General features: G+C 44.9%; 1 protein-coding gene across 1 annotated transcript in view; it reads left to right on the forward strand.

Annotated features, from left to right (window-relative positions):
- LOC117484603 (phosphofurin acidic cluster sorting protein 1-like) overlaps positions 1 to 19,236 on the forward strand; it is a 26,174-nt gene extending 6,938 nt beyond the window's left edge. Inside the window, exons 6-23 of the mRNA XM_034133035.1 lie at positions 1 to 52; positions 169 to 228; positions 4,158 to 4,309; positions 6,307 to 6,373; positions 6,489 to 6,560; positions 6,739 to 6,776; positions 6,857 to 6,971; positions 7,123 to 7,227; positions 7,721 to 7,821; positions 9,320 to 9,474; positions 11,566 to 11,676; positions 12,822 to 12,924; positions 13,680 to 13,722; positions 13,953 to 13,998; positions 14,277 to 14,358; positions 15,260 to 15,456; positions 18,563 to 18,673; positions 18,750 to 19,236. The exon at positions 1 to 52 is cut by the window's left edge and continues 28 nt beyond it. Of these exons, the coding sequence (XP_033988926.1) occupies positions 1 to 52; positions 169 to 228; positions 4,158 to 4,309; positions 6,307 to 6,373; positions 6,489 to 6,560; positions 6,739 to 6,776; positions 6,857 to 6,971; positions 7,123 to 7,227; positions 7,721 to 7,821; positions 9,320 to 9,474; positions 11,566 to 11,676; positions 12,822 to 12,924; positions 13,680 to 13,722; positions 13,953 to 13,998; positions 14,277 to 14,358; positions 15,260 to 15,456; positions 18,563 to 18,673; positions 18,750 to 18,856 (1,717 nt within the window). The 3' untranslated portion in view covers positions 18,857 to 19,236. The remainder of the gene's footprint in view (positions 53 to 168; positions 229 to 4,157; positions 4,310 to 6,306; positions 6,374 to 6,488; positions 6,561 to 6,738; positions 6,777 to 6,856; positions 6,972 to 7,122; positions 7,228 to 7,720; positions 7,822 to 9,319; positions 9,475 to 11,565; positions 11,677 to 12,821; positions 12,925 to 13,679; positions 13,723 to 13,952; positions 13,999 to 14,276; positions 14,359 to 15,259; positions 15,457 to 18,562; positions 18,674 to 18,749) is intronic.
- The last annotated feature ends 1,280 nt before the right edge of the window (positions 19,237 to 20,516 follow it).

Consider the following 20,516-nt stretch of genomic DNA (forward strand, 5'->3'; position numbering starts at 1 on the left):
AAAGTTGAAGAAGTCCCGCAAGAAACTGGTCAGAACAACGTCCCTGACTCAGGTGTGGACCAATCAGAGCTGATCATTCACAGAGAAACAGAATGGGTGGATAAACTACCACATGTAATTAGTTCTCGTGCAACACTGTGTCTCACTTTTCTGCTTCCTTTCTTTCAGCAATCGATCTTCAAACAGAGGTTTGTGTCTCTGCTGAGGAGATTCAAGGTCCCCGATGAGGTTTGCACTGAGCACTAAAGACATAACAACAATTCAAAATATTCCACCTCCTGAAACCAAAATCCTTTAACCCGTTAAGCCCGAGAGACCCCGGTACCGGGGCACTGCCGCAACATCTTGCAGGAAACAGTGTCTGAGGGCATGTTCATTTAATAAACTATGAATGTTTTATATCCATGTAACGGGAAGAAACTCATCTAACTGATCTTTTTTATTTATTTTTCAAAAGAAAACCCACAATGCTAACACTGAGCCTCTGAATTAGCAACGAGCGAAAAATGCTAACAGATTACTGCACTGAAAATCACTCACAAAACCTTATTATTTATCTTTTCTCCACATCCATGACATCGTTTCACATCGTGAGGTGACACAGAATCGATTGACACCGACATTACCACTGAATTATACGAAATCGCGACGTTATAAACAAAAACGGACATCAAAACATTTGACGCTAGGTAGCTAAAAATGCTAACATGGTTACCTGATTGATTGATTGATTGAAAAGTTTATTAACAGCTTGTATATTGGGTACAGTACAGTACAGCTCAAAACATACAATTGTTAAGGGGATGCAGACCAGAGAAAGACTTTCGTCTTGTTTACATCAGGGTCCCCCATTTCCAATTCATCATATCATTTAAGACATATAAGACATATTTGACATACAGATGGCTTATTTACAATTTACATACAGGTGGTTTTTTACATACAGATGGCTTATTGACCTTGGCTCTGTAGTCTCTCCAAATGGTCTTTAATGACATTAAAACGATAAAAACGCTGCTGAAGTTAATCCATAGGTTAATCCAATGTGTCTGTGTCCCTTTGAAATGATTTCTGATAATCCATAAGCATTAAAACTGCTTTTCCGTTTCCAGATGTCAGAGCGAGAGATAGGTACACTCTGATGCAAAATTACATGCGCGAAGCCCCCACCTTTTCTCTTCACAATGAGTGTGTATGAGGAACTCCCCCTTCGATTCTATTGGCTCTAACGGTCAGAAAGAGGTGTCAAGGGAGGCCAGAGATATGGAAAATCCACCCAAATGACCCCAGAAGTGGTTTCTTTTTTCTAAACCTCTCTAAAAAGGTCAAATGTCACTTGTTTTGCATCAATCTTGATACAGGGTACTTATTATATGTTGTACTTTGGATTCCTAAAGCTTTTAGTCTACTAACCCATCATCCAAGGGTAGTTTTCACTATAAGTAAAAAAGAATCTTTGGACGGACACTATAATTTACAGTTTTTTACTATGTAAAATCTGAATTTTCTTTAAAATAAAAAACATCTATATTGATTCTGACTTTTCTACATCCAACTCACAGGTTTATCATTACTTTGAGAAAAAAGATTATTAATTTAACCCTTTTAGAAGGGAAGATATGGTCATTTGTTCTGGGAATGGCATTTTCGAGCCTGAGACCTGAAAAACAGGCTCAGGGTTAAGAGATTTGAAAATAACTGATTCAGTGAAAAAGATTGAAACCAAATAAATACAAATTAACAGTATATATTAACAAAAGAGATATCAAACTATATAGTATTAATCTTAAAATTACCTAATGCAGAATAATTTCAAATACATTAAAAAGACTCAAAATGAGTTAAGCACGGCGGTCCCCCCATTGGACCCCTCCCACTGTTTTTTTTTGAGACAATGTCTCAGGGCTTCTTAACATTTATGAAACTATTAATGTGTAGCACCAGATTAACGGGAAGAATCTCAGCTAACTGAAGATATGAACCATTTTTAGCTAAAAGAAACACAAGAGTAATACCAAGCCTTTGAATTAGCATTTTGCGAAAAAATGCTAACTAATGTTAACGGACTTTTGCACAGCACTCACTCTCAAAATGCCCTTATTACTTATCGTAACTGCACAAACAAGATATCCGATTAAAGCTGAGACTCCACAGATTCCATACATGTAGTGTCATCATGGGAGTGCATCGTCAGCGTTGTGACTCTGATGATGAAATTCCACCACGGGAAAGGTATGTAATCTCTCTGTTTTTATCTATTACTTATTTATTTGGTGTACGATTATTCATATAGTAAATAAAAGCGTCTGCTAAATGTAATGTAACGTAATGTAATGTAATGTAATGTACGCTCAAAATGGCATGTTTGGCAGGAAGAGGGATTATTTACAAAAATAGTGTTTCTTGTCTGTTACATTTACTAAAAGTATAGGCCAGTGTTCATCTATAGTCACTAAATGTGTTGCATTCACACACTCACAATGGCATGTTTGCTGCCAAGGAAACAGGAATTACAGGAAATAATCTAATCTCTTTGTTTTTCCACATTTGTTTTCATAGTGATGGAGATGAGGATGAAATGGCTTCAGCATTGTCTACTTTCACCCAGCCCACACCTGCCTCACCCTCACATTCCTCAACTTATTATAATTCTCAGGCCTCGTCACCGTTCACAACTGATCGGACTACTGGAGGAAGAAATGGCCATATAACTTCCAGGCTGGTGTGTGGCAGACAAAGACTGTTCCTGTTCCTGATGCTGTGTTGGACTACAACCGAAGCATGGGCGGCGTGGATGTGTCTGACGCTTTGATCGGCTACTACAGCGTTCTCCCCAAACGATGAAATGGTACAAGACTTTTTTTTACCATTTTCTGGACATTGCCGTGGTGAACAGCTTCCTTCTCCACAAGGAGCTGCACAAGATGAAGAGTGACCCCAGCAGGACAAAGCCACACACACAGAAGACTTTCAGGGAGCAGCTTGCTGCAGAAATGTTGGAATATGCTGAAGGCTCTGCACCTCCACCACCCCCCCCCCCCCCCCCCCACCACTCACATGCGGGCCCATGTTTTATGGGAAAGATGTCCGTATTAGGAAGAACTGCAGGAACTGCCATGATGCTTGCAAAAAGAGGGTGAAGACACCTTGGCACTGCGTGAAGTGCCAGGTCCCTCTGCGCTTGAATATCAAAGATAATTGTTACCAGGAGTGGCATGCCAAAATATTGTAACATTCAGGAGGTAAGTATAAAGTTTTACATTCAGGAGGTAAGTATAAAGTCTACCTATCTAGAGTGTGGTTTTATTGTATAGTGTGTTTGTAAAATGTTTGAAATAAATCTGTAACATGTTTGAAATAAATCTGCTCTAGTTGGAGTCAAACTTCATTTTGTATGTTTTCTTTTTTTTACAACAGTTGTATTTGGATGGAATGAATACCTATAGTGATAATTCAAAGTAATAAAATGATTTTTACAGTGAAAAAGGTCAAATGGAACTGATGGTTCCCAAATTACCCAGAGGTGAGTCCGCCTGGACTTTATTTTTCTAAATCTCTCTAAAAAGGTCAAATGTCACTTGTTTTGCATCAATCTTGATACAGGGTACTTCTTATATGTTATAGTTTGGATTCCTAAAGCTTTGAGTCTACCATCCCATCATTCAAGGGTGGTTTTCACTATAAGTAATGGGTTTTTTTTAGGCGGAGATTAGAATTTACATGTTTTTACTATGTTCCATATGAATTTACTTTAAAATAAAAACATCTATATTGATTCTGACACTTCTACATCCAACTCACAGATGTAACCTTACTTTGAGAAAAAAGATTATTAATTTACCCCTTTTAGAAGTGAAGATATAGTCTTTGTTGTGTTAGTGGCATTTTCGAGGCTGAAACCTGAAAAACAGGCTCAGGGCTTAAGAGGTTAAAATAAATGTGAACGTTTCTTAAATGTTTATAGATGCTAATTTATTAATCGACTGAGCTGTTTATGTACTGAAATATTGGCTTATTTAATTATAACTAAATATCGTTTTCTATTGGGACATTTGTTGTCACAGCAGCATGTAAACAACACATGAGTTTCTTTTTAATAAAAGACTGTTAATATATGAATATCAAAGTTAAATCTCGATGTTATTGACCCGCTGCAGGTTCTTGACTCGGACCCGATGGGGGGGGGTCCGGAGGCGGCAGAAGACCTGGACCAGCTGTACGACAGTCTGCAGGGTTATGACCCGAGTGACAGCGGGCCGGAGCTCGACGACAGCGACATCATCATGATCTCGCCAAAACCCAAACTCAGGTCCTTCTGCAGACGCTATTTAACATTTAACGTTTCATTATTTATCTGAAGGTCCATCCAATTTCGGGTTAAATATTTTGCCCAAGGACACTTTGAAAATAGCTAGGGTTATGAAAACGGTGAGGGCTAGCGTATTGAAATGTGGTGTGTGTGATGGTGTCTTCACTTATTAGTGAAGCCTCTTCTTTTGATTTACATGCCATTGACTCCCATTATAGCAAAAAGGGGTATATTCCTCATATAACTCCAGATGGGTTAATGGTAAAGTAGTACAATTTGGTGTGCATTATTGTCTCCTCAAGTCAGATCATCACCCTTAGCTATTTTAATTACCTCTCAAACTGACATGAAGGGCTCTTTAAGAACTCAGATGCTCGATTCCGTTGCTTTGTAATATTCTTTATTTATAAAGATCACAAAGCTTTTCAAGTCTTCTAGGATCTACTAGGACATTCCAAAGAATCCTTAGGTTCGACTAGGTATTTACAACAGGTCTCTGGTAACAGGCATGGATCTCATGAAGAGACAAGACGAACCAACACAAGACAAAGGGAGAGAAGGACTATATACACACACACACACACATTAGGTAATGAGGCACAGGTGGACACGATCAGGGGCGGGAACAACAATCAGTCTGACCGGTGACACACAAAGACAGGAAGTGCAGACACCTGGAAAGATAGAGCAGAGTCATGTCACAATAAGACAGATAGACAAACACTAAAACCTTACACAAACTACCTAAACTAGTTATAAATATATATTTTTTTTTAAATAAAACCACGTTGTACATTTTACTCATACATAATCTGTTTAATATTTAATACTCCATATTCCATATGTCATATATTTTTGAATATATATATATATTTGTATATATATAATATCTCCATGTATATTTTCTATTTTATTTTATTTTTCTTTCTATTCTTGTTTATTTTGTAGTTTTGTTTTATTGTAAAATGCCTGGTCTTTTATGCTGCTGTAACAAAAACAATTTAATAAAGGTTAAATAAAATAAAAATAAAAAAAAAATCCCAAATTGGGATCAATAAAGTACGATCTTATCTTATCTTATCTTATCTTATCTTATCTTATCTTATCTTATCTTATCCTGCCCAAGGACACTTTGAAAATAGCTAGGATTAGGGTTAGGGTTATGAGAACAGTGAGTGCTAGAGTCACGCAATGTGGTGTGTGTGGTGGTGTCCTCCCTTCTTTGACGACTACCAAGTTTGGTGCCTCTAGCCTCTTCCTTTGATGAAGCTGCCATTGACATCCATTATAGCAAAAAGGGTATGCCCCTCATATAACTCCTGAAGGGTAAATGGTAGAGTGGTACAATTTGGTGTGCGTTATTGTCTCTTCCCATTGCTGATGTGTACCAAGTTTGGCTTTTATAGCTGCTTCATTAGATATAGCTGCCATTGGCCTCCATTGTAATTCAGTGAGGGTTGTTTTTAGGGTGATAAACAGAAAGAAAGGGGTGATCCACCTACAACTCCCGAACGGTGAGTGTTAGATTGGTTCTAACATCTAACACCATGTTATTTATTAATTATCTGAAGCTCTATTTAAACAGACTTATTAAACCTAAGAGACTAATTTGTGGTCAGGTATCCTGGCCAAGGGCCCTTTGGAAATAGCTAGGGTTAGGGTTATGAGAAAGGTGAGTGCTCGAGTCATGCAATTTGGTGTGTGTGATGGTGTCCTCCCTTCTTTGACGACTACCACGTTTGGTGCCTCGAGCCTTTGGTGTGGAAATATAGGAACAAATAAGCAGCAGTATTATAAAAGGAAGTGAAGTAGCATCCAGTTAAAACAGTATTACATTGTTTGTTTTTTTAAAGTGTTGCACTGTTGTATTGGTTTGTGTCCAGGCTGAAAAGAATGACCAGAATCCAAAGTCTGCAGCACTTAATCTCAACCAGAGGAACTTTAATAAACAGGACGTCTGTGATGTCTCATTAATCCATCTGATTTCTGACCATCAGGCCTTTCTTTGACGGGGTTTCTCATTCGAGCTCTCAGAGTGAGATCCGGACGCAGAAACAACAAACTGTGAGTAAAACTGACCCATAACATGTTCCCCTGAATGTAATGAAAAGATGTTGGATGCCGGACTAATGTGTAGAGATGTAAAGTATCTGGGTACTTCCTCATCTCTTGTTAACAGGAAATGGAGATTCCTCCCACTCAGGGGCCCCGATTACCATCTGAGACCCGAGAAGAGGAGGCGGGCCCTGTGGTTAGTGTTTATCAGACACATACACACACACGCACACACACACGCACACACACACGCACACACACACACACACGCACGCACACACACACACACACACACACACACACACACACACACACACACACACACACCCACACACACAGAGAAACCCACTCTTTTTTTCTTCTTCTCTGCACAGGAAGTTGAGGTTGAGCCCCCAAAACACATGTCAACGAGGTACACACACACACACTACCACACAAGGCTACCTGTACTTATCAACAAGCTGCTGGGATGTCATATTGGTTTGTTTTCAGTAAGACACAATGTCAGCTGTCTCGCCACTCTTGGGGAGCCTCCATGAAGGACAGACAGAACCACAGCAGCATGGACAGTGAGACGTCCACGGACTGCAGGATACCTCCTCCACAGGTGAGACGGACGGACAGGGTTTCCACAATCAGCCATTTTATTTTGAGTGATCTTTTTCAAATCAAAGTGTATTTATATAGCCCAATATCACAACACAGCTATGTCTCAGTGGCCTTTACAGTTGACCTGAACGCTCACTTTTTCTCCTCAGGCTGCCAGGAAGTCGGTCCTGGATCAGCTGAACCACATCCTGTTCTCTGAGGAGCGGATCCCCGACTCCATCATCCTGATCAACACCTCCGACTGGCAGGGGCAGGTCTGATCGCATCAGAGGAACATCTCACACACAAAACTATTATTTCGTTATCTGTGTCAGTATTTTTTATAGAATATAATGGTATGATATAGAATAGAATAGAATAGAATATATCTTTATTGTCATCATACAAAGTACAACGACATTTCTTTGGCAACTCTCACTGCAGTAAAAAAAATATACACACATAAATAAATAAGAGTGGTAAAAGCAGAGGTAGTAGCGATGACAGTGCAACGAGATAACATTCAATGTCAATGTGCATATTTACACTTACAGTTTAAAAACGTTAAATGTACAAAACTGTATAAATGTAGTGTGTTTCTAACTGTGTGTTCATAAAGGGTTTTAGTAACCAAAGCATGCAAGTCTTTGAGGGGCGGAGGTGTGTTTATGAATGTTCACAGTTGTTGTAATGTGCTCTGAGGTTGGACAGGGACGGGAGTGATGGATATTTTAATGAACATGCATGATGTCCCCTCTCTGTGTTCAGTATCTGTCGGAGCTTCTCTTCGATCAGCCGATCGTCTGCACCGTGTCGGCCGCCGACGTTCAGGCCGCCTTCAGCGCCATCCTCAGCCGGATCCAGAGATTGTAAGTTACTCAATACTATTCCCATATTAACACCACTGAAGTAAAGAGCTAACATTAGGCTATAAAGGAACTACAGCACGGTCACATGACTTCACGTCACCACCGCTAAGCTAACGGTGGCTAATGTTGGGTTATAAAGGAACTACAGCACGGTCACATGACTTCACGTCACCACGCTAAGCTAACGGTGGCTAATGTTGGGTTATAAAGGAACTACAGCACGGTCACATGACTTCACGTCACCACGCTAAGCTAAAGGTGGCTAATGTTGGGCTGTAAAGGAACTACAGCACGGTCACATGACTTCACGTCACCACGCTAAGCTAACGGTGGCTAATGTTGGGTTATAAAGGAACTACAGCACGGTCACATGACTTCACGTCACCACGCTAAGCTAACGGTGGCTAATGTTGGGTTATAAAGGAACTACAGCACGGTCACATGACTTCACATCACCACCGCTAAGCTAAAGGAGGCTAATGTTGGGCTATAAAGGAACTACAGCACGGTCACATGACTTCACGTCACCACCGCTAAGCTAAAGGAGGCTAATGTTGGGCTATAAAGGAACTACAGCACGGTCACATGACTTCACGTCACCACCGCTAAGCTAACGGTGGCTAATGTTGGGTTATAAAGGAACTACAGCACGGTCACATGACTTCACGTCACCCCCGCTAAGCTAAAGGCAGCTAATGTTGGGCTATAAAGGAACTACAGCACGGTCACATGACTTCACGTCACCACCGCTAAGCTAAAGGCGGCTAATGTTGGGCTATAAAGGAACTACAGCACGGTCACATGACTTCACGTCACCACCGCTAAGCTAAAGGAGGCTAATGTTGGGCTATAAAGGAACTACAGCACGGTCACATGACTTCACGTCACCACCGCTAAGCTAACGGTGGCTAATGTTGGGCTATAAAGGAACTACAGCACGGTCACATGACTTCACATCACCACCGCTAAGCTAACGGTGGCTAATGTTGGGCTGTAAAGGAACTACAGCACGGTCACATGACTTCACGTCACCACCGCTAAGCTAAAGGAGGCTAATGTTGGGCTATAAAGGAACTACAGCACGGTCACATGACTTCACGTCACCACCGCTAAGCTAACGGTGGCTAATGTTGGGCATGATGGCGTTTAGTCGTCTCATTTAGACACTTGTTAGCAACCTCCATTTTTAAATCCACCAGTGGGGTATTTATTGATGTATTTTATTTCGTAAAACAAAACGTTAAAATCTCTTCAGCTCGTGTTAACCAGAGACCTTATTTAAGGAAAACAACTAAAAACACATTCAGAAAACCATTGACCTCCTGACCAGTGGACAGGAAGTGATGAAATGCTGACTCATGACAGGGTTTAGGACACATCACTGCAACTCAATATATCAAGCAAACACATACACTGAAGTTGAATCGTGGAGAGGTTCTCCGATGAATCTTGAGTATTATATGAATATATTGTGATGTGACGTACTTGTGTGTTCCAGCTGTAACTGTAACTCGCAGACCCCCCCCACCCTGAAGGTGGCGGTGGCCGGAGACCAGAGCTACCTGAGCAGCGTGCTCTGCTGCTTCGTGGAGCAGATGGCCAGCAAGACGCCTGATTGGCAGAACTACGTCCGCTTCCTCATCCTCCCCATCGGTACATATAGGCGGGCTCACAGCGTATAAATGTTATATACTTCCTATCACCTAAATGGTCTGATGTATTCATATCTTATTTTGAATTACATATGTATACAGCTAACAGACGCAGCTAACAGACGCAGCTAACAGACGCAGCTAACAGACACAGCTAACAGACACAGCTAACAGACACAGCTAACAGACACAGCTAACAGACACAGTTAACAATATGAATTTCAGTTAGTACGGCTATTTGCATCGTTAGTGATGTTAGCTTGAGATTTCCACGCAGTTTGACCGTTAATGCTCAATGTGGCAAGATCAGGTAACCTGCCCCTAGTCTCAGGACCGACCCCTAGTCTCTGTACCGGCCCCTAGTCTCAGGACTGACCCCTAGTTTCTGGACCGGCCCCTAGTCTCTGGACCGGCCCCTAGTCTCAGGACTGGCCCCTAGTCTCAGGACTGGCCCCTAGTCTCTGGATCTGCCCCTAGTCTCTGGACTGGCCCCTAGTCTCTGGACAGCCCCTAGTCTCTGGACCGGCCCCTAGTCTCTGGACCTGCCCTTAGTCTCTGGACTGGCCCCTAGTCTCTGGACAGCCCCTAGTCTCTGGACCTGCCCCTAGTCTCTGGACCGACCCCTAGTCTCTGGACTGGCCCCTAGTCTCAGGACCTGCCGCTAGTCTCAGGACTGGCCCCTAGTCTCAGGACTGGCCCCTAGTCTCTGGACCTGCCCCTAGTCTCTGGACTGGCCCCTAGTCTCTGGACAGCCCCTAGTCTCTGGACCTGCCCCTAGTCTCTGGACCGGCCCCTAGTCTCTGGACCTGCCCCTAGTCTCTGGACCGGCCCCTAGTCTCTGGACCGGCCCCTAGTCTCTGGACCTGCCCCTAGTCTCTGGACCAGCCCCTAGTCTCTGGACCGGCCCCTAGTCTCTACAATGTTGAGTTTAAACTATATTCTGCATCTCTTTTATGGTTTTTATGAATCTGTTATTCCATTATGTTTATTTATTGTGTTCCTTTCTGTTGTCTTCTTGTTAAGTGTTAATGATGATGTAAAGCACTTTGAATTGCCTCTACGTACCTTACCTTACCTTACCTTACCATACCTTACCATACCTTACCTTACCATACCTTACCTTACCTTACCTTACCATACCTTACTACCTTACCTTACCATACCTTACCATACCATACCTTACCTTACCTTACCTTACCTTACCATACCTTACCTTACCATAACATACCTTACCTTACCTTACCTTACCATACCATACCTTACCTTACCTTACCATACCATACCTTACCTTACCTTACCATACCTTACCTTACCTTACCTTACCTTACCTTACCTTACCTTACCTTACCATACCTTACCATACCTTACCATACCTCACCTTACCTTACCTTACCATACCTTACCATACCTTACTACCTTACCTTACCATACCATACCTTACCTTACCTTACCTTACCTTACCATACCATACCTTACCTTACCATACCTTACCTTACCTTACCATACCTTACCTTACCTTACCTTACCTTACCTTACCTTACCTTACCATACCTTACCATACCTTACCATACCTTACCTTACCTTACCTTACCATACCTTACCATACCTTACCTTACCTTACCTTACCATACCTTACCTTACCTTACCATACCTTAACATACCTTACCATACCTTACCTTACCTTACCTTACCTTACCTTACCATACCATACCTTACCATACCTTACCTTACCATACCTTACCATACCTTACCTTACCATACCATACCATACCATACCTTACCTTACCTTACCTTACCATACCATACCTTACCTTACCATACCTTACCTTACCTTACCATACCTTACCTTACCTTACCTTACCTTACCTTACCTTACCTTACCATACCTTACCATACCTTACCATACCTTACCTTACCATACCATACCTTACCTTACCATACCTTACCATACCTTACCATACCTTACCATACCTTACCTTACCATACCTTACCTTACCTTACCATACCTTACCATACCTTACCATACCTTACCATACCTTACCATACCTTACCTTACCATACCATACCTTACCTTACCTTCCCCCCTCCCCAGGAGCCCACCCTCTGGCTAAGTTCCTGGCGTCTCTGGACAGCAGGTTCAGCAGCCTGTTCATGGACCCCGACTGGAGGGATCTGTTCGGACGAGTGGAGTCTCCTGCTTTGGGTACGACTGACCTCTGACCTGTAGCGCATCTGACCTCTGACCTGTAGCGCATCTGACCTCTGACCTGTAGCGCCTCTGACCTCTGACCTGTAGTGCATCTGACCTCTGACCTGTAGCGCCTCTGTCACATCCAAACAAACAGCTCGACTGACTCGGTTTAAACGACCCCTGGTGTGTCTTACAGTGAAGGAGACTGTTAGAAAGATCTCACTGGTCCCCGGCTTGAGCTTCAATCTCAGGATCCATGTATCTGTGATCCTCTCCAGAATGGAAGGAGTCATCACATACAGAGCATCAACTAGTTCCTGAACAGTGTCCTTCACATGCTGATATCCAAGAGAGGGAGTTACACAGTCACAAGATGGAGGAATAGAAAGCAGTATTCAATGTTTACTTCAGATTAGCTCCACGTCAGAAATGAGCATGCTTGTCATATGTCTATCTCCATAGAGGCTGAATCATCATGTTAATCACATAGCTATCATATGCCTCAAACAGTCCTGATGCTCTTCTAGGTAATCACACATCCTGTCATGAACACAGCTACAGGTGGGATACCTTTGTTATCATGTTACTCTCAGATTGGAAGAGGACATTCAGTATTTCCCCAACAGAGACTTTCTCAGAAGACGCTCCTTTATTGTCGAGGCAACCACTCTCTCGTAGCACATGGAAACAGTTCAGTATAACCTGAGCGTGCTGAGGCGATACCAAACTCAATTTGGGAAATGTTTGTGTTGCAGCATCATAACAATACATGGCATTGTACAATACAAATTAAAAGACAAGAAATAAACAAGAAAGTAGAAAATATACATGTTGAATTTACAAATGAACAATAACAAGATATAAAGCAAGGTATTATATACTTTATATATACTTAAGTATGTGACAGCAAGCGTCTTCAAGTCGGTGCTCAAAGGCAATGTCAAACAAAGAGAAATTGATACTAAAAAATACAGTTGATGCTAATTTGTCAAACAAAAGCCGCTAGAGAGGTCCTATCTTTTCCAGACTGTCATAGAAACCTTAATAAAAGTGCTGGGAACATTTTAGTTAAACGCTGAGGGAGGCTGGGATGATGGTGCTCTATGACACAGGCCCTGAATGCACCATCTGTCTGAACTGTGCTCTCTGCTGGACAGATCCTGTGGGTGTCGCAGGGCGAGTGTCTCAGTACCTGAGCGGAGCGGCTGTCTCTCACCTGTGTCCCATATCAGAGGCCATGCTGACCTGCAAACACAAGAGGTACCCGCCTGTCAGAACCAGAGCTCAGACCCGCCTTCATTACAGCTGCACAGTGAGGGGTCTGTCAAGAAGCAACACTGTTGACTTCATGTCAAAGAAAGAAATATCTACTTAAAGTGGACCTATCATGCTATATTATAATAATATAGTGTAGGACCATACCTATATAAGGCATATTTATACTTTTTCTTTTTCAAAATACCAAACAGATCATGCATTTTAGCCATGCCTCATTTTGCTCCATTTGACATTTTTTACCCCTGTTTTAGCAAGGGCAGATTCAGTGAGAACAGCACCACCTACAGGCCTGGCATATGTACTACAGCGTCTCCAGCGCTTTCGAACGGCAATGGCCGTGGCTGTCTCCTCCTGATTGGTGGAGTTGGCCCAATAGCCGTAGCGCCACCGTCCTGACGTCAGGACAGTGTTCAAATCTGGATCAGTTTTTATCAGATCCGTTGCAGCCCCTTTTTTAGAGATTTGGGTATGGAGGAAAATAGAGAGGGTTGTGTTTTCTGACACTTGGTGAGTTCCCTGGAACACCGGGGACACATATTCATGTAGAAAAGACGTACACAAGTGCATTTTGCATGATAGGTCCCCTTTAAAGTAGAAAGCCAAACCTCTTGAGTGCAGAGTTAACCACAGCAGCCTCTAGTGGACATCAGAGGAATCACAGTGAGGAGAGAGTCTATGTTTGATTTGCTCATATTTCACATTTCTGCCTGTTGTTTGAATCTGATTTTGTTCGGCAGCCCCGACGACGACTACTGTCAGAAGTTTGTTCCTTTTATCGGGGTAAGAGGACATGTCAAGTACTCTCAGACTATCATTACAGAACTGTGAATGAACCTTTTACATCTAAGAACATAATCCAAACTGTGTGTGTGTGTGTGTGTGTGTGTGTGTGTGTGTGTGTGTGTGTGTGTGTGTGTGTGTGTGTGTGTGTGTGTGTGTGTGTGTGTGTGTGTGTGTGTGTGTGTGTGTGTGTGTGTGTGTGTGTGTGTGTGTGTGTGTGTGTGTGTCAGGTGGTGAAGGTCGGCATCGTGGAGCAGAACCTCCGCTCCATCTCACGTACGCCTCACCTGTCCTCTATTCATTCATCTGATTATTTATCTTTATTTAGCTGCTGACAGGTTTATTCTTTCTGTTTTGTATTTGCTAACCACACTGTGTTTGTTAGTGAATCATAAGGCATTTGTAAAACGTGATATTCAGCATTTCAATCTCATCTTGATCAAAGAAAAGCATGACATCAATATGTTGTAATTCAACATTCATGTTACGTTCCTCTCTGGAGAGCTCGGTTACAGATATTCATATAGATGTGTTCATCATGTTTCCCCCCACAGTTGACTCTGGTGACATCATCCTGGGATCTCCTCCCAGCCAATCAGGAGCTCCCATCACTCCTCCTCCCTCCCCCTCCACCAGGTACTTCCTGTGTAACTTTCTCTGCACTACCTGCTGTAATCATGTGCATCTCCCCGAGGCGGGACACATTGAGGGGTTCTGATTCTGATTCTGTGAAATGGAACAACAAATGAACATATGCAGACAATAGTTCAAACATGGCTCTGGATGGTCTGATTCTACCATGAGGAGGGGTCGTTGGATAGAGAGCACACGATGAACACTATTTCCTACTGTGGACAATTCTTTTAAAACGATATAAGCAATCTGTCCAGAGTCCCCGTTAACTTCAAAATCGACCCAAAATGTGTCACAATCAGTTCAGATCCGGCCTCTCTGGTTACAGGGGACTGTTTGGTCCTTTGGTCAGCAATGGACTCACCATCCTCAATAACCCTCAAAGTCCACATTGTCCAGATCAACCAAGCCCATTGTTTATAATTGTCAACATAGACTATAATGCTAATTAATGCAATGTATGCTAATTGATGCTAATTAATGCAATGTATGCTAATGGATGCTAATTGATGCTAATTAATGCAATGTATGCTAATTGATGCTAATTAATGCAATGTATGCTAATGGATGCTAATTGATGCTAATTAATGCAATGTATGCTAATTGGTGCTAAGTTATGCTAATTAATGCAAAGTATGCTAATTGATGCTAATTAATGCACTGTATGCTAATTGGTGCGCATGTATGCTAAGTTATGCTAATTTATGCTAATTTGTGCGCATTGATGCTAATTGTGTGAATGTCCCAACGCATGCAGGTATCACCCAGCAGTCTCTATGAGCTGCAGACCCTACTTTACATTTCTATCAGAACACTGTGGGGTCTCAACGTCTCAGGCTCACAGCAGGACTCTATGATGTGACTCCTAACTCCTCCTCTCCCTCCTCTTCCTCTCTCTGTGCAGCTGCCTGGGGGGGGTGAAGGATCTGCAGGTTGACTACTGGAGCCAGGGAGGAGGAGGAGGAGGAGGAAGAGGAGGGAGGGAGGTTGGGATGAAGAACAGCCTGAAGAGTAACTTCCGCTGCCTGCAGGTGTCCAGGATCAGTGGGGGGGGCGAGCTGATGAGCATGATGGTGGTGACCAGAGAGAAGAACAAGAGAGGTGAGGAAGAGGAGGAAGAGGAGGGAGGGGGCCTAACCCTAACTGGAACAGGACAGGGGGCTGCAGTCGAATACTCAGTTTCTCTCAGGACCCTTCCTAAGTGCCTCAGTGGCCGCCATGATGAGAGCTGGTTCTCTAGAGCAGGGGTTCTCAAAGTGTGAGGAAGGTGAGCCTCCCCTCAGAGAACATAAGGACAGCCGCAACCCCTTCCCAATTATTATTGCTATTATTATTATTATTATTGTTGTTGTTGTTGTTGTTGCTATAATGCAGGGGTATTATTATCCAGTGGAAAGCCCTTACCTGCTGGCCTAGTTCAATCAAAGAGGTTACTTTCTGTTGGCTGGGCAGTGTAGCTTTACACACCGTCTGATTTGACTTTCTCAGGACTTAAACTGTTTTTTGGGGGCAGACCCCCGCAAAGAAGAAACATGTTTTACACACGTAAGGTCATCATCTTAACAGTTTGTTATGCTCATCCGTGAGCAGAGCATCAAGTTGACACGTCTATTACAGCTGAATGCAGTGATTACCATTTTGTTCAGCAACACGCCTCACAAACTGATTAAGATCAACCGTCTCTTCTCTGTCATTGTAGACCGCACCTCATTCCTTCAGTACTTGGGTCCGGATGCTTCTCCTTTTCCCGCCGTCCCGTTCAAATGAAATCGCCGCCAATCATATTTCCACGCTCGCGCCAGAGCCGGGGGAGGGGTTACAAGGCTCGCGTCTTGTGCTGCATTCACTTGCACTCGGACATTGGAGACTTTCTCTCATAAATGTCCGATGAGCCACAACTTTTCTTTCAAAACAAAGCTGGCAGCTGGGGTGGCAGCTGGGGTGGCAGCTGAGGTGGCAGCTGAGGTGGCAGCTGGGGTGGCAGCTGGGGTGGCAGCTGGGGTGGCAGCTGGGGAGGCAGCTGAGGTGGCAGCTGGGGTGGCAGCTGGGGAGGCAGCTGGGGTGGCAGCTGGGGTGGAGCTGGGGTGGCAGCTGGGGTGGCAGCTGGGGAGGCAGCTGAGGTGGCAGCTGGGGTGGCAGCTGGGGTGGCAGCTGGGGAGGCAGCTGAGGTGGCAGCTGGGGTGGCAGCTGGGGTGGCAGCTGGGGAGGCAGCTGAGGTGGCAGCTGGGGTGGCAGCTGGGGAGGCAGCTGAGGAGGCAGCTGAGGTGGCAGCTGGGGTGGCAGCTGGGGAGGCAGCTGAGGTGGCAGCTGGGGTGGCAGCTGGGGAGGCAGCTGAGGTGGCAGCTGGGGTGGCAGCTGGGGAGGCAGCTGAGGTGGCAGCTGGGGTGGCAGCTGGGGAGGCAGCTGGGGTGGCAGCTGGGGTGGAGCTGGGGAGGCAGCTGGGGAGGCAGCTGAGGTGGCAGCTGGGGTGGCAGCTGGGGTGGCAGCTGGGGTGGCAGCTGGGGAGGCAGCTGAGGTGGCAGCTGGGGTGGCAGCTGGGGAGGCAGCTGGGGTGGCAGCTGAGATGGCAGCTGAGGTGGCAGCTGGGGTGGCAGCTGGGGAGGCAGCTGGGGTGGCAGCTGAGGTGGCAGCTGGGGTGGCAGCTGGGGAGGCAGCTGAGGTGGCAGCTGGGGTGGCAGCTGGGGAGGCAGCTGGGGTGGCAGCTGAGGTGGCAGCTGGGGTGGCAGCTGGGGAGGCAGCTGGGGAGGCAGCTGGGGTGGCAGCTGGGGTGGCAGCTGGGGAGGCAGCTGAGGTGGCAGCTGAGGTGGCAGCTGGGGAGGCAGCTGGGGTGGCAGCTGGGGTGGCAGCTGGGGAGGCAGCTGAGGTGGCAGCTGGGGAGGCAGCTGGGGTGGCAGCTGAGGTGGCAGCTGGGGTGGCAGCTGGGGAGGCAGCTGGGGTGGCAGCTGGGGTGGCAGCTGGGGAGGCAGCTGGGGTGGCAGCTGGGGTGGCAGCTGGGGAGGCAGCTGAGGTGGCAGCTGGGGAGGCAGCTGGGGTGGCAGCTGGGGTGGCAAGGCTATTTTTAGGGTGGCAGTTCACTTTAGGTAACTTCACTAAAAATCGATCCATGTTGACGCTCGCATAAAGTTAGCTGAAGTTAACTAGCTAGATTTCACTGTTTCTCGTTATTTTTTTCTCACGCTGCGCCTCCCCTGAAGCTCTCTGGCGCCCCCCCCCCCGCCTCACACTAAACCGCTGCTCTAGATGAAAGGAAAGGAGGTTTGAAACTTCCTTTATAACCTCCTTTAGCCTAGGAACCACTGGACCTCCCTCACCGAAAGGAGAGGAGAACATGCTGCCCCACAATGCCTTGCGGCCGCAGCATTTGCCGTCACACAACAGTCGGCCGTTCACGGAAACAACCGATTATGAACGAGAAATGATATCATGAAAGTTACGGTTCAAAACGTATGTGGTAAGTTGCCAAAGTGCTTTGTTTTGAACGTTCATCAGTATTATAATCAAAGAGAGAAATATGAACGTTAGTTTTGACTGAAATGATCAAATAAAGTCAACATTTCACAGTCTTTACTGAGCTGTGTGGGGTTTGTTCAACTTTTAAAAGATGTTTGAATGGTGATATACACAGTGATAGATGTTAAGGACTAACGTTTATAATAAATACATTTGTATTGATTTTAAGATCTTTTCATACAATCATACGTATTGGGATCATTTGTATTAATGTGGACCGGAGGGAGAGGGTGACGAGCATAAGTTTCACTTTCCTTTTTTATTTCAATTCCAACTTTGGTCATGAAGAATATGTTTCTCTGTTGTCCCCGTTCATAAAGCATAACAGCATCAGAGCACGGTTGCAGAGTCTCTAGATGAGTTTACAGTAGTCCCTCGTTCTTATTAAACATCCATGTTGTAGTCCGCTGTATAGAAAACTGTAGTTTCCATAGTTTCCCCACAGCAGCAGACGCACATTTATGACGTCCGCTGGCGCATCATAAACACGTCGGATAGTGAAAGTGCAGTCGATTCTCTAAAGTGCCGCAGTCTCTTCTCCTAAATCCTTTTGAATTCTCCTATCCACTATCCCTTAACCCCGTGACCTTTCACTCAGAGGTGTGTGTGTGTGTGTGTGTGTGTGTGTGTGTGTGTGTGTGTGTGTGTGTGTGTGTGTGTGTGTGTGTGTGTGTGTGTGTGTGTGTGTGTGTGTCAGTCATGTTCCTCAGTAAGAAGACGAGGGAGAAGGAGGCGGAGTCGAGGAGTCAGCTGATCGAAGGAATCAGTCGACTGATCTGTACCTCCAAACACCAACACACACTCAGAGGTACACACACACACACACACACACACACACACACACACTCACACACACACAGTGAATGACTTCCTGTCTGTCTCAGTCTCAGTAGACGGAGTTGAATGGAGAGACGTCCGGTTCTTCCAGCTCGCCGCTCAGTGGCCGACTCACGTCAAACACTTTCCTGTGGGGGTATTCAGCAAACCCTGAGACACACACACACACACACACACACACACACACACACACACACACACACACGGACTCCTCTGGGATAAATAAAAGTGTTTTTTTTTATTATTTATAATATGACTTTATTGATGTGTGTTGAAACCAGCGTGAAAACCACAGCTGTTTTCCTGATCTATGTCTCTGTCATTATCACCCGTTCACTTCTCTTCCTCTGTGCGGGAAAGAGAAGTGAACGCTGCTGAGCGTCTCTCTGCAGCGTTCACCTCTCAGCCCTCTGTGCGGGAAAGAGAAGTGAACGCTGCTGAGCGTCTCTCTGCAGCGTTCACCTCTCAGCCCTCTGTGCGGGAAAGAGAGGTGAACGCTGCTGAGCGTCTCTCTGCAGCGTTCACCTCTCAGCCCTCTGTGCGGGAAAGAGAGGTGAACGCTGCTGAGAGACGCTCAGCAGCGTTCACCTCTCTTTCCCGCACAGAGGGCGAGAGGTGAACGCTGCTGAGCGTCTCTCTGCAGCGTTCACCTCTCAGCCCTCTGTGCGGGAAAGAGAGGTGAACGCTGCTGAGCGTCTCTCAGCAGCGTTCACCTCTCAGCCCTCTGTGCGGGAAAGAGAGGTGAACGCTGCTGAGAGACGCTCAGCAGCGTTCACCTCTCTTCCTCTGTGCGGGAAAGAGAGGTGAACGCTGCTGAGCGTCTCTCAGCAGCGTTCACCTCTCTTCCTCTGTGCGGGAAAGAGAGGTGAACGCTGCTGAGCGTCTCTCTGCAGCGTTCACCTCTCGCCCTCTGTGCGGGAAAGAGAGGTGAACGCTGCTGAGCGTCTCTCTGCAGCGTTCACCTCTCGCCCTCTGTGCGGGGAAGAGAAGTGAACGCTGCTGAGCGTCTCTCAGCAGCGTTCACCTCTCTTCCTCTGTGCGGGGAAGAGAGGTGAACGCTGCTGAGCGTCTCTCAGCAGCGTTCACCTCTCTTCCTCTGTGCGGGAAAGAGAGGTGAACGCTGCTGAGCGTCTCTCAGCAGCGTTCACCTCTCTTCCTCTGTGCGGGAAAGAGAGGTGAACGCTGCTGAGCGTCTCTCTGCAGCGTTCACCTCTCGCCCTCTGTGCGGGGAAGAGAAGTGAACGCTGCTGAGAGACGCTCAGCAGCGTTCACCTCTCTTCCTCTGTGCGGGAAAGAGAGGTGAACGCTGCTGAGAGACGCTCAGGGTTTCTGTCATTATTCAAAACAGATGTTCATTTGTTGGATAAAAAGATTTTAAAAGTGATCAAAATTGTCAAAATAAAAGTTTAGGAAACATGGGTCTGATTTATTGAAGCTGGTCCAGAAACATATTATTATTCATTAAAAGCTTTTACAGTTTTATAAAAGTGTTGTTGTTGTTGTTTTGTTTTTTATTGATACCCTTTTTTGTTTGATTTTAAAGAAGAGTCGAGTTTCAGAAAATTGCGTTTTTTGAACAATGGTAAAATGAAAGGGAAATAACATAAAACAAAACTTGTCATCACAGTATTTAAAGATAAAGCAATTCACTTCAAATAATTAGTTTTAAGACATAAAGTCCGAACACATGATCACAATAACAAACACTATACCTTAATATCCCTTTTTTATTTGTATCTATTAATTTCTCCATTCTGTCATTTCGGTTTGAATATATAACACTTGCACTAATTGTTCCTATTTTTATTATTTAA

This window comes from Trematomus bernacchii, unplaced genomic scaffold, assembly GCF_902827165.1.
Source record: "Trematomus bernacchii unplaced genomic scaffold, fTreBer1.1, whole genome shotgun sequence".
Taxonomy (NCBI): Eukaryota; Metazoa; Chordata; class Actinopteri; order Perciformes; family Nototheniidae; genus Trematomus; species Trematomus bernacchii.